Genomic DNA, 15,708 nt, shown 5'->3' on the forward strand with positions numbered 1-15,708 from the left:
ACTTTCATTAAATATTTTCGTTTACAGAACTACTCTTGGGAATATTTGAATATATCAGTCTGGCGTAGATATATATTGAAAGTTACACCTTTAATATATATAGTTTTACAAATAAATAGTACTGTTACCGTAGACGTACACTGTTATGAGTATAGTATAAACGAGTCTTCTATCGATTTTGCTTTTTATTTAATTGAAAACTGTTTATTCCACAAATTTAAACAGTAAAAATAAATAAACAAAAGTTAAACCGGATATGATCAAAAAGAAAGAATGACAAGTTTAAATATGAAGGGGTTCTGCTTGTGCAAATATATATAAAGTGATATATTTTGTATGCTACTTATATATTTGTAATTATTGTATATGTTCGTACTAAATGGTTGATGATGATAAGCTGTAATGCTTAAATCTAAAATGAATTTTCTGTTCTGTTCTGATATATATGTCACGATGATTTTGGAAAGGAGAGCATCGAAAACAAGATAACAAATAATGACAACTCGTAAACTTTGTTTCTGATAAATAGAATCTGTTTATGAAATATTATGTAAATTGCAACATCTCCCATGAACATAAGCACAAGTTAAAAGTGATACTCTTTCCTAAAAACTCACCGATTTTATAATAATATTGATGTATAGAATTTAAAACTGCTAAAAATTGCTTGTTTAGAGTTATCTTATTTCTTTGTTATGTTTGCTTGTGAAAAAAGAATATGGAATCCCTAAAGAAGGCCATAAACAACAATCTTGAAAGCGTTGTATGCTGGTTGTAATTTAGCATGTTCATGGACGGTTGTGGTATTCACGAAATGGTTTTTTTAATTAAAAACAGTGGCAAATAATTAAACTAGGTGAGGATGATGAAGCCTTCATGGTAAAACGTAACATTCCAGAAAAAAAAAAAAACCAGTATGTTCCTAAAGTAAAATAATTCGTGTGCCCTAAACGATTAAACAACTGGCAGAGCTAAGCAAAACGTAATTTTGAAAGGGGATCAGCAGTCTGGATATGACATACTAAATCTAAAAAGCAAGGTTGATATTATATAAATCAATTTATGGAATCCCTACAGAAAGCCAAGAGCTTTTGCATGGTCTCATTAAGCCTGGTCGTAGACGGTAGTGCTTAGTACAAAACTACCATCCACGCCCAAGGTCTTGGCAGTTTTTACGTTTTAACATGAAAAATGTGTGATTTTAAAGATAGAAACATTCGCAGATGTATTCATACTGTGATGATCATTGAACTTTCAATGTTACATTATAGTGCCATTCCATTCCAGTATGGCCATCAAGTTATTGAAAATTTGTTGCCCTAGATTAAACAAGTAAACAATGGCCAGAACTAAATAAAATTGGAATTTTGAAAATCAGAGCTTGGTGAGCCTTTTTTAATATATAGAATGTAGAAACATTTATTGCATTTAAGCATTCTGCACAATTATATATATTGTCAAACTTAAGTATCAAATATCTAAGATCAAACTTTCATTGTGTTTTAAAAATAAGATCAAAGACTATTATAGGAAAAGTACGTTTACCGAACATAACCACCGCCAACGTTAACGGAACGCAGTCCTACCGAAGTTTATGGAACGCATTCTCTACCAAATTTATCGTCCCATTGTCCCCAGAATAATTTGTCACATATGACATTCGAAAGGGAGTTTTGGATATCTTGTTACAACTGTTGTTTTTGAGCTTAAAAATGTTGTTATCTTTTATTTCTAGATATGGTATTAATTTAGTATGCAACAAAGGCTTGCTTGCAAAAAAGATAATATTCCCAGTTTGAACGTCAAACATGTGATGTCTTTCAAAAACAATATGAATAGTGAAAATTCCATTTCAATAAACATCATTAGTGGCAGCATACTGTCAATTATACATTCGTTTGAATAATGTGTTGTGTTAATTATTTTTCTCATTATGACAATATTAAAATAATTGGACTGACTGAAATTAGAGGACAATAGTAACACGAACTGATAACATTCTCACAAAATTTCGTAAACTAGAATAATATCTTTGATTCCTGCCAGGTGTTTTCATATTTACGATCCTTTGATATAAAAAAAACCTTAGTGGAGCCGATTTAATTAATGTAAGCTGCTTAAGCAATTGGAACAATCAACAGTAATTGCAATAAATTTTAATAAAGATATTTAAAGTTCAAAAAGCAGAAAACGCACTTAAAGCCCGAACCCTAAGTGCATGCGCAGTTTAATATTGTTTAAAAATGTGTTTGCTATGAGGGAAAAGTTTCACTAGATATTCTATCAACCTGCATTCTGTAAATGCTTAGAGAATAAATTATAGAAATTATTCATTTACTAGATTTGAATAATTCAATTGTTTATTTGTTTCATTTTTAATAACTCTCTTGTTATTTGCCACACGTTATTTTGTAAACTTAAGGTATTGACATTAAATGGGTGTGTTTTTTTTTTATTTTACCTATAAATGTCAATATGTAAACAAAAAAATATGTATTGACAAAAATGATTTTTAGAAAGGCGCTATTTTCATTCCAAAGTGTTCTGGTTGAAAATATGATCAGATCGGAACAATTTCATAATATTCGGATCTTTACAAAAATATGAAAATATTTTATTGCTACTGACATTTAATTTTATCAGAAGCTCAAAAATATATACATAAACACCAATTAATAACTGCTACTGACAGCAACGATCTTCATTTGTGCCATTTTTATGATTTTCTTGTATGTGAAATTTAAATGAGCCGCGTCACGACAAAATCAACATAATGGGTTTGCGACCAGCATGGATCCAGACCAGCCTACGCATCCGCGCTGTCTGATCAGGATCCATGCTGTTCGCTTACCTACCCTATAATAAGTAAAGAAACTGATAGCGAACAGCATGGATCCTGATCAGACTGCGCGGATGCGCAGGCTGGTCTGGATCCATGCTGGTCGCAAACCCATTATGTTGGTTTTGTCGTGACGCGGCTCAAATAGAAGTGGTGTGAGGGAAAGGGGCATTTTTAACTTTGTCACGAAAATTCTATGCCATTTATAGAAGTAAGCATTCATCTAAATTGTGTTTTTTTTCCTGTTTTTTTTTTTAACCAAAACCCCAACTATGATGTTTTCGATATGATGAGACTATATATTATTAAAAGAAAGCTAAGCTATGTATTTTTTATTAAATATTTTAGCATCAGAAACCATGGCTCCAACTCTTATGTTTTGTATATATAATGACAACATTTTTAAAAGAATGCAGCGTTGACGCAAAGCAGATCCCACCAACGTTATAACAGAATGAAGATCCATCAAGGCCTACAGATTATTGTTCCCACCAACAAAATCGAAAAGCAGTCCCCTTCCACATTGGCGGAATGTAGTCCCCATCCAGTTAACGGAACGAAAGCCCACCAAAGCTAAAGAATTGTTGTCCAAATCTATGTTATCGAAAAGCAGTCTCCTTATATATAAAAACATGAGAGGAAAACACTTTTTATAAGGCGCAAATCGAACGTTGAGCATGTGTTTTCTTTCAAACAGATTATAAAGTATGAAAATTCCTGTTCGATAAACATGATTACTGTCAGCTAACTGTCAATTAAACATTCGCTTGAATAATGTGTTTCGTGAGAGGTATTTTCTCATTATGACAATATTAAAATAATTGGACTGACTGAGATCATTTAGAATATTATAAATATAAGATTATAATTTTCTCACTTTCTTGTTAAACGATATTCTACGTCGACTTGTTGTGGCGGTCGTCGTTAAAACTTCAAGGACAAACGTACCACTCTACGAAAAGCGACTTATACACTACTGTGTCACATTGAAGGTTCGATGATAACCGCCGTATGAACACATCTGCGGATGTTTCTAAATCCAAAATTTCACCATTTTCGTGTTTAAATGTTTAATTCTGCTTAAGCCGGTGCTAGGGGGCGTGGACGGTAACTTGCACTTTCCAGTCCCGTCTATGAACTGGCTCAATCAAACCGAGCCTGCAACATTTTCAATTTTGACGTGTTGGGCTTCTGTTTTTCTGTATTTTATATACTTCAAAGTAATATTTGTGTGCATCTGCGAAGCTGACTGAAACCATAGAATACGATACGTATAAGATGACAACTTTTTCACTTTCTTGTTCAACGATATTGTACATCGACTTGTCGTTGTTGGTTCCAATTTTGTGGTCAGTTAAATAAGGTCATAATTCTTCTAAAACAATTCATCCTTTGAAACAAATATTACGAGTTTATGAAGCAATCCGATATTGTACAATACAAAATTGTTACAATAAAATGAAATAAAATACAAAAATACAATACATCAAATTCAATGTATAAAAAAACAACAAAAACATTTCAGTTAAAATGTTATGATATTCAATGTTTGGCAGAACAATGGTTGAAATGAAAAAAAAAGCATTGCAATAGTATATAATATAATCCTTTAATATATGTATTTCCCGTTACGACTAAAAGTAATATTATGTGATTAAGAAATAATTTCGGTGATCTCCCTGTATTTGGCACGTTAGATTCGAAATGATGCCTGGTTTCAGCGTGTTTATCGGGGAATTTTTATCTAACACCGGTTTGGGGTTTCGATGGAAAGGGATTGACCACGAAGGCCGGGGTAGTTATCTTTTTTTTCGCAATAAAACGATAAAACCGGACAACGGTTGTTAAATAGCCGATAAACACCACTGAAACCGATATTATTTCGATTATAACAAACTAAATTAAGAGATATCACTAACGCTATTTTTTTCAAGCAGAAATTTCTTCCGCTGCCAATTTTCGTATATAGACAAACATGTGAATTTTTAAGGTCAAATTTAAGATTTTAAATCTAGATAAATGTTGACCGTAAATGAGAATACAAAAGTCTCCACAGGTACTAATTATGTACATAGACATGATAGTAATTATACAAGTACATCTTACCGGGGGGGGGGGGGTAAATAGTCCAATTACTATTATTTATATGAGGACGCAGATGTGTGAGCTGACATGATAACAACAGTAGCAACAAAGTGTTTTCTGGGAAGTTACAATAACAACAAATCTTTGCATACTTATTAATTAATTTATTTATTCTTAGATAGGTAGGCTAACAAACCTTCACTTGAAAATAATCATTCATCGCACAAGAGGGTTACTGACCAATATTAAGGTAATTAAATTACGAAATATTACATCAAGTACGAGTATATATTAGCGGGAATATTCCAATTATTTTTTTTATTGTTATTTCATTGTATAATAATAATAATAATAATAATAATAATAATAATAATAATAATAATAATAACAATATTTTTACACAATGCACTTTTTTACGAAGGGCTTTGTCAGTGCATTAAGTTTGAAGAAAATCCCTCGATTAATTTCGGAGTTATGATTTTTTTTCAAGTAAATTTGATAACTTAAAAGTGGCATAATTATCTCTAAAGGTAGGCAATGTAAAGTTATTGTTCTAAACACTGTACATCCTTGCCCATGTGCTCTGTCAGTGTATGCAGTTTGAAAAAAAATAATCTCTTAACTATATTTTAGAGTTATGCTCCGAACAAAATTAAACTGACGCGCTGATGCACATACACACGAAAAGATACCATTTTTTTATATCCCCTTCGTCTTTCGTGAGGGAATGAATTTTGAACACTTAAAGAATGAGCGTGATACAGAGGCAGTCGTTTTTAGCATCAGGCCCCATGTTCACTAAGATTCACTAAGATTCAATGAGATCAGGAAGGTGATCAGGATCAAATTTAAAAAAATCAAATTTTCTAGATTACTTATCCTAATAGATGAAATATTTAATAATACCTTGATAACATAACGTTGGACTTGAAATAGCATATTTATGAAATATTAGAATTAATTAATCGTTTTTTGAAAAAAAGAAATATTAGAATTTTACTGTTGATCCAAATATTCATCTTGATCCTAAAATTGTTCTTTATTTTAATCCAATAGTTTGTATTTGTTTCGATATTCGTCAAATTTATCCCAAAATAGCTTGGTTTCTTTGTAAATCAGCAAAGTTTTACATTATCTTTATATACCATTTAATTCTGTATCTATATAATACGATAAATTAGTTTTTATAAAACATGAAAATGAAATGAGGATCACTTGATTCTGATCCTGATATTTTCTTAGTGAACATGTGGCCAGATTAATAAATGAAACAAAAAATAGCATAAATGAAATTAGAGAAACTTTGAAGCAGACACCAGCTAGATAAAAGATATGAATACAATGAGGGAAAGATTTGCATTTAAGGCATTAGGGGTAAAGCATTTAAATGGGTCAACATAACACACAATTGATGCATCTTTTATTTCGCACATGTGATACCGTAGGCACCGAGGTTAATGATAACTGTTGTGAATGTGGAATACACCAATGATCAAGTCAAAGTCAATTTGAATATATACTGTAACCCAACGTATATTCGCGACCAATTAATATTCGCTTTATTCGCAGATGGCTACGAAGCGCGAATATTTGTTTGCGCGAATAAGTCCGCACGAAACCCATACTTATATTTAGGTTTGTCTTATGAAGGGAAGATAAAATAGAGAAAATATGAATCCCTAAAGAAAGCCCAAAACGGCAAAACTGAAAATGTTGCAGGCTCGGTTTGATTGAGTCTGTTAATGGACGATACTGTTGAGTGCAAACAACCGTCCACGCCCCCTAGCACCGGCTTAAGTAGAATTCAACATTTAATCATGGCAATGCTAAACTTTTGAATTTTGAAACATCCGCAAAAGTGTTCATACGGCGGTTATCATGGAATCTTCAATACGACACGTTAATGCCATTCAATGATAAGCGGCGTATGGTCACCCAAGCCAAAAAAATGCGTGTGCTCTAAACTAGAAAACAATGCCCTCATTAATATTGTAATCTATAAAAAAATTTATACCCTTTATTGTTTTATTTTGACATATTGTCTTAAACATTATTCCGAATGAGCAATGATCTCCGCTGAAGGCGGTGTTAGGGTACAAAGAATTTGTAGACACGTGAAAAATTCCAATACGATAATTACATCTGTAAACACTCGCTTCCTTATAGTTAAAAGAGACCATCTCGTATGTGTCAGTGTCAAGTCAAACAGTGAAAAAGAATCAACCAATAATTATATTTTTATATTTACTCTGATTTTTTATATGTGTTTGTGTTTTATTTGTGAATATTAATTGGAGTAAGAAATACGGAACAAGCTGCAAATTATATGTGAATCGTGGTCTTCTTGCGGTAGACTTGTTTTGAGTTATAACATCTGTGAACAAAAAACAACACAAAAAATAGCAAAGCCATATTGGATTAATTCTTATGACAAAACAAGGTATTTCTTTCATTGATATTATTGGATATAATCAAATTATAAAAAGAAGCTGAAAACAAAACTTCTTTTGTTGAGAAATAAACATTTTTTGACTCGGTGCGTCTGATTATTAAATGGATGACTTATAAAATACAGGACAATACTAAAGGCCGTCAATAATACCAAGTCTAGCATTGTTATTTTAATCACTGATTTATACATTTGTTTCCGTAGAATACCCTGCTGCTTTACAGAGGAGACTTGTAATCTGTTACATAGAATTATCACTTTTCTGTCTCACTATTTTTGATGTACTGAAATAATTACTTATAAAAACAAGAGAATTATTATTTTTCAATCTCCAGGATTTGTTTTGTTTTCGTAGTGCTTATGGATTGTTAATTTTCTGTTGTGCTCAAAGAAAGAATGTACGTTATGGAAAAGAAAGGGGAACAGAATGGGACTCAGTTTCTCTCGGTTGGAAACGGAAGTGTTAAATCTAAAGACATCGAAGCGCGTGCTTCCTTGACAAAATCAACTTCCGGTCTGAGCAGCCTTAAGCAGAAGGAAACGATTGTGTCTATTTCCGGTGGGGATAAAGGATGTTATTTTACCAGAGTACAAGTCGGTGTGTTTGTATTTGCTTTATTGTTGACACTAAGCGCCGTCGTGGTCCTTGTCGTTTGCTTCTCCGACTCGAACCGACATTTCCACCGGCTGAACACACCTATTGAAAATGTGTGCAAGTGTGGAGCAACGGACCGTGTCAGTTACGTCACACATCCAGAAAATACAATCTCGTTGCATACGGCTCTTTCTTTTCGAAGTACTAGTGAACCTTTTACATTTTCTGACCAACCGGAAATAGGCATTCGTCTGCCTGGTGACGTCATACCTGTACACTATGACATAGACCTTGACGTCAATATAGAGAACGAGAACTATACCGGAAGTGTTAAGATTTTGACAAATGTTATCAAAAATACGAATTTGCTTATTCTGCATGTGAAACCCTTTGTTTTAACAGTGTCAGAAGATGAAATTTTTATTTACCCTGTGAAAAAAGGTGAAACAAATGACACGGACAATAAAAGTTTTATACCCATTGTTAGACAGTTTATGGATTTTGACAAAGAAATACACGCGGTAGAATTGAAAGAACCAATGAGAAAAGAGCTCCAGTATATAATATATGTAAGAAAATTCCGAGGCCTTTTGATGGCGGACTTAAAGGGGATGTACCTGAGTTCTTATAAAAACAAAGATGGCGAAAAAAGGTATGAAATAGAATTCAAAATATCAATGGCTTATCTTTCAGGGTTTTTTTATCATTATTATATTCAATACATTTCTAAAGATTTTGCAAAATCAGTAACACTTGATAAACGCAGCTAGCAATGAAAATATAAAAATGGGAATTTTGAAAAGGAATCATATGTGATGAAGCCAGCATATCACAGACAAACTGTAAAAAGGGCAAATTTAAAAAGGGGGCAAGATATCCCAAATAAACAGATTAAAAAAACGCAAACAAAGAATAAATCTTTATTTGTTCAATATTTATCGTTATTTACAAAACATAATCCGAATGATAATTTCGATGATTTTCCGTCTATTTACGGGCAGTTCTCGGTAACTCACGTGACATCACAATCATTATTTTAACATCCATGATAGCATCTGATATTATAATCTGTATTGATGACCAAAAATAAATAAGAGGAGTTATAGATATTAAAAATGGGAGTTATGTCCGTTCCATATCACAGTAGACCTAATATATGTAAATATAATATTTCTATGTAATTTTCTGTAATGACAATCAAATGTTGTGAATTTGGGACATCAGATTTGAGTAGAACCTAAATAGAACCACCGAAGTTCAGTAAATAAGCTGGATAGTTTCCCCACATGAAAGAACCAAAAGTCCCTGTCGGGAATTGAACCCACAGCAATTGTTAATGAAAACTTTAAAAATGGTTCGTGAATTAAAGTAAACAAACTCTTGCAAAAAAGAGATTCATTCATCGAAGACAAAGAAAACGAAGATGAATAGCTAAAGTAATAAAATAGGCTGGCAAAACATGTTGATATGAGATAAAATAAAAACAAAACAAACAAAACATAAAAAATAAATAACCTATATATGATAAACTAAGAGTCAAGATAGATGGCAAAGCAGTGTAATATGTGGTCGAATTAGATCTAAAAAAAGACACAGAAGCATATGTTCTCTTGCAAGGTTCCTCGTTAATCCTTTTGAATGAAAGCAAACTGCACACTTATATTATTTTAGCCATCACTATGACTGAGTAGTCTGCCTCAAAGAGATTGTATCTTGGAAAAAAAAAGAAAAAGAAATAATACAACATACGAACTTTAGCCATCGCATTGTTTCTTGTTCTTTCTCGTAGAATAGAAAAAAAAGTTTAGTAAATGTTCTGTACACCTACTATTTTACATACACGCACGCACGCACGCATATACATACATACATACATTTGATAAAATTTGTCTTTTGTGACTTATATTATGGATAATTATTTTTGTAGTTGAATAGAAAAATCTTATATCTCGCATGACTTTAAGAGCAAATTGATCTCTCATGTTTAAGCTTGGTTTATAAAATTGCAAATTAATAAATAGAAAACTATCTTGTAAGTGTAACGACAGTAATGTTATGTCGCAAATAATCAAAATTGAAATGTTAAAGGTTGTATAAAACCGCAAGTTGAAAATGTTGCAAACTTGTTTGATTGATTGACAGCATTTGTATGTTGGTATAAAAGTCTGCTTTTTCATCACGATAGCAAAATAATCAATAGGGTAAATAAATCATTCGTTTCTTTACCAGGATAATCATTTTAATTATGGACAATGACCCTAAAATGAACTCAAACGCGTGTTAATGCTTGAAAGTGAATTATTCTATTTGAAAGGTATGAAAAAATAATAAATAAATATGTTGATATTAGTAAGTATCAGATATAGCATCAAATCACGAAAGCATTGTGAGTATCGGTTAATCTATGTAAGAAAATTTAATTCAAATTTTATATCTTATATTTTTAAGCATTTCGATTTTGATGTAGAACACCTTTAAATAACAATCAAGTATGATGCAAAATATTATATGTCTGAACAACTGAATGTAGAAAAAACTACAAACATTCAAACAGTCATATTTATTTATTTAACACCTGTTGTTTTTTTTTCAAAACGTCAAGTTCTGGGTTACATCTGAGAATATTTCTTTTTCAACGTTGAATATTGTTTAAACCAGTGCTAGGGGGAGACGTGGACGGTACCTTGCATTTACCATTGCTGTCCATTTAATCGAGCCTATAGTCTTTTCAAATTTGCCGTTTTGAGCGTTTTAAGAGATTTTTTTGTTCTTGTCGTTGCTTCATTTGGCGTGGACACTTCGTTATCAAAGCGGTAAATAACGATACAAATCTCCTCTCAACTGAAATATTTCAAGAACAATAATGGTTCAACTGTCAGTATGCCAACATATTTGTTAAAGTCGGAGGGATGAGACAATTAACAGATTTATAGCATTGAGATATCGTCTCTGGCGATATAATGACTGGGGCTATAAATTATGTCTATTTACCAATGCTTTACAGAAACACGATAACGTCTGCAACTAAAGTCTTAAGCCGGTGCTAAGGGGTGTGGACAGTAACTTGTCGTTTTGGGCATTCTTTAGGAATTCTGTTTTTTCTATTTTAATAGGTATATCATTGTTTACATTTATTATTTTGATACAGAACAGAACAAAATCTTTATTTGTAAACTTGAGCTCTGCGCTTCTCGTCTTTATAAATACAATAAATATAATACAAAATAATAAAAGTCAAAGCAATGAATACAGAGAGAGATAAATAATCTTTATGAATAGTATTTTATGTGTAACAAAATAATGTAAGTCATAAGTACAATTCGTCACAGTAACTATTACTCTGACAATTTCTGAATATAACATATTTAAGTGTTTTTTTAACAATATGTCTCTACTGAAGGTAATACAAACATACAAATTATACCAATTCGTTGGATCCGAACTTTAAAGCACAATTTAAATAACATGCCAATTTGTTTAAAGGGACTCCACTGATGTTTTCTGACATGACGGGACTTGAAATATATTATCAATATTAATGTTCCATTTGATATAGGCCTAAACAAATACCTTAAATTGAAACCTTCAGATCATTTCCTCATTCCGTTTTATCAGAATAAGTATTCTTATTGTATAAAAATACCAAACAATGAGAAGCGCGTTGCAACGAGTTTTGTCCAAATCGGCCCCAAAATATTAAAAATACGATTTGCAATTTATTTCTTAGTACATTTCTTAATAATTTTTTGTATATCATTCTGTTTAAGTGCCCTTGATGATCTATGAAAGAAATTAAAATTTTATTTATTTTAGGCCATTGGCCCTCAGTGGTGGAGCTCCTTGTAGTATCTATGTTTGTGACTGACAGTAATTCGTGAAATTTGAATACAGAGCAGAAATGTAATACTAGTTGGACAAAGTACATTATCTTCAATAAGTTTTGTTCACATAAATATATAGTGTATATAAAAGCTCGATGCCAACAAACAAACATGTATTATAATTAAGAAGAAAAAAAATTACTCTGTACCCCTTTTTTTTCGTACATAAATATTCTTTAAAATAAAAGTGACACATTTGATGGGTAGATGGGCATGCATTTTCTTTTTAGCCATTCAAATAAAAATATTTTACATTTCGGTAAGAGTCTTTAAAAAGATAGATAAACGCTTAAGTTCATTTTTTTTAAGTCTTGACACAGTTTTAAATTCACAGAAGAAATGTTCAGTTCAATCTTTCTTCGCAATGTTGTATTCGTGATAGTGATAATTAAAATCAACATACGAACGTAAAATATGATTATTTCAATTAAGAATTGCATGTAAATGTTTAGAAACACCGCTGTGTATTCTGTAGAAAACATTGATTTCTGAGTTTTCTTCAGTTGCCTTTAATTACGAAATGATTGTCGATGCGGTATAAACATTATTGTAAAGTATCTTAATTGATTGAAACGTTCTTCAGCTGCAGTTAGAAATATAATAACTGCGTTCTAAAGCATATTTGGTTAGTGCATTTTTATTGGTAAAAAAGATTTGAAAATATTGTTTATTACAACAATTTTGTGCTGTTAATGAAACAATAAAACAATACGTGTTTTATTTTGTTGCCCGCGTATATTTATTTAATTATCTGTGTTTGAATGCATTAGTTAGATAACTAAAGCTTTGCTTCATAACGTCGCATTATAAATATCAATTTTTACATAACCCGTACAAGTGGACTTTCTGAATTTTCAAAACAGAGACATGTAATAATTACATATATAAAATGAAAGACATATAAATATAACATATGTAAAAGCAAATTCATATGATTATTACACAATTAAAATCAAGGTCATATCATTATTACATAATTTGAATTAAAGACAATTGATGATCACGTGGTACAAATGAAAGTCTCAAGACTAATAATACTAGAATAATGAACATTAAAGTCATATAACTATGGCAAGAAAATAAATCAAAGTCACGTAATTTTAACATAGTAAAAAGCTAAGTTACATGCTTATAACATATATATAAAATTAAATGATTATGACGTAAATATATAAAATTTTGATAATTATAAATGCATGATTTTATGACTTGGATTTATATTACGTATAATATTATAATTTTATATATTTGTTATGTTATAATCATATTTTTGTATATTTTAATACGTCATGTTAGTTCATAAATACTTTTTAAAACACAAAATAGAAATAAATGAAACTGTAATGCATGGTTTACATATACAAATGTAAACGTATGAAAGAAACAGTTTGTATTGTATAGGAAATATATTGTAGACTTTACGACGACTGTGTTAATATCTTTGATAATTGAGTCTCCGGTTCACGCGACATCCATGGTTGTCCAATTAAAGAAATATTAGTTCTAAATTACTCAGCGGTATCTTGAAATAATGGCTACACGCAATGTAATAAAATAATTCCATTGTTTAGTTATGTTCTTTAAAAGTGTAACAGAAATTTCATAAAATCTCCTCAAAGAGGTTTGCCATATATGCAATAATGTTTGCTTGAATTATTGGCTGTTTGTATTTTGCATTTCCGGATAGAAGAAAAAGGACAAAAATGTCCGCAAATTCTACTCGGAGGGGATGAGTGATTTTGTTATAAATTATATTAGGAAAAAGATTTCAATTTTGAGTGCATTGCTGTTAAATAATACACACGTTCCATGTTTAAATATACAAGAATATAATCATGAAGGACGATAAGCCTTAATGATTAATTAGAAAGCATTTACCCGAAAAGCCGTGCATTTTTATAACAAAATGCAAAACAAATTAATATACATTGCCATTCTAACATGGTAATGAAACAGATATTTGGTAAAAAAAAAACATGTCGAACAACATTTAGCGCAAAAAAAACAACAAAGAAAAAACAACAACAACAAAAAACATGTTGAACAACATTGAGCGTAAAAGCAATTTTCCGGGCATCAACATTTGTCCGCTTTAGATATCACACGACCAGATTCTTTAAGGTTTATTTTAATTTTCAAAACAATAAAAACAAATTTCTTTGACTGAAAAACAATCATGCATTTTATGCATACTGATTCAAATTATAAATCTTTATAAAATGACTCACAGGCAGCAAATAAAAACAATAAAAATTTGTCTCGAAATTGCGACAACCATTTCATATAAGATTTAGCCTTATACAAAATATCATCTTTTTATCCATTGTCAGTATGCCAACGTATTTGTTAAGACAATAAAGTCTGTGATTGTAGACAATTAACGAATTTGTCGTTGAGAGGTATTGTCTCGATATATAACGACTAGGGTTATAAATTATGTCTATTTACCTATCATGTTATTCTTCATAATGATAAAGACAAATACTCTACACCTATCATTGTTTACTTATTCTCAACCATCTCCATGGAAATAGATAGAATAAACAAAATGCATACAAAATGGGTCTGTTTCAAGAAACTTCAAGGAAGGGGTTGATGACATCCTATTCCAAAAATTGAAATAAAGAAATGATTCAATTTAGAAATTAAATGGCAAATTAAGATGATTCTTTGCACCCAAACTGTTTCTCTTAAACAATGAAAATAAATTGAAGTACTAGTTTACAACAAAGGCAGCATATTCTTGTCATTATAACAATAACATCTAAATTTGCAACAACGATAATACTATGAATTACCTGTTACACAAGATAGATATGGACACACACAAACATATATATATATGTAATTTAACTAACACTTAATATGGAACAATTTATTTATAGTCTACCATTTACATTTGATAAGGAACTGTGTATATATGGACTTTCATTCATAATTAATATGGAACAATATTTTATTGACGACACGACGGCAGTAGTAAAAGCACTATAATCTTATTTACCCTAAACTCGACTTCTACAACGAAGAATCAAACCTTAGACACTCAACAGTACTCGGAATCTATGCCTGCACGTAATAGAAAATTTCGAACAAAATTACTTTGCTTTGTGACCTTTTTTGTGTCCATTTTTCCTGCTGTAAAGGTAAAAGCAGAATTTTCATAACATTTTCCCAAAAGGATTCATGCGTCATTTGCAATATTTTTGATTTCTTTTCTACATATTCTTGTCTCTTGACATTCCTGTTAGAAGAAAGATCAAACATGATGTCCAAATATGATAAACTATATTAGCATCAAAATCTGCATCATGCATTTAAATTGGCTATGACAAATATATCCAAATATTAAGTTTTACAAAATAAAATAAAAAATCTAAGGAAACTTTGAAAAAGCAAGGCAAAAAGGCGTTCGTTATATGGGTTATAGGTGTCACAAATGTGTCTGATTTCATAAAATTTGAAGCATTCGCCTTCTTAAACCATGCATTTGTCATGTAGTAGGCTCTCGATTGCCCGGTCTTTAAAATCGGGGTATACTTTGTAGCACATTACAATATAATAATGTAAACCAAACTTTGAACACCCGCAGTATTGACTGCGATTTAAGCCGTTGGCAAGGGGGTCAGGGTGAAAGCTTGGCAAGCATTACACTTACCGTCCATTAAATTCTCAATCAAACTGAACTTTCAACCGAGTTAGTCGTTCATTAGGTTATAAATCTAAACAACATTACTAAAATCTTATCCATAAGAAGCAAAAAAAACAACAAACAAACTAAAAACTTTATATAAATTATCATCTTGATTATGTTCAAAATGATCTAGAGTGATATGAATATGTTTTGCTTTATAGTTTT

At 31.0% G+C, this 15,708-nt stretch overlaps 1 protein-coding gene across 1 annotated transcript in view; it reads left to right on the plus strand.

Moving 5' to 3' along the window:
• Positions 1-7,351: 7,351 nt before the first annotated feature.
• The window catches only part of LOC132714123 (glutamyl aminopeptidase-like), a 39,987-nt gene continuing 31,630 nt past the window's right edge, over positions 7,352-15,708 (plus strand). Inside the window, exon 1 of the mRNA XM_060696874.1 lies at positions 7,352-8,620. Within this exon, the coding sequence (XP_060552857.1) occupies positions 7,770-8,620 (851 nt within the window). The 5' untranslated portion in view covers positions 7,352-7,769. The remainder of the gene's footprint in view (positions 8,621-15,708) is intronic.

Source organism: Ruditapes philippinarum, unplaced genomic scaffold (genome assembly GCF_026571515.1).
Source record: "Ruditapes philippinarum isolate M1 unplaced genomic scaffold, ASM2657151v2 ctg3742_1_1_1_1, whole genome shotgun sequence".
NCBI lineage: Eukaryota > Metazoa > Mollusca > Bivalvia > Venerida > Veneridae > Ruditapes > Ruditapes philippinarum.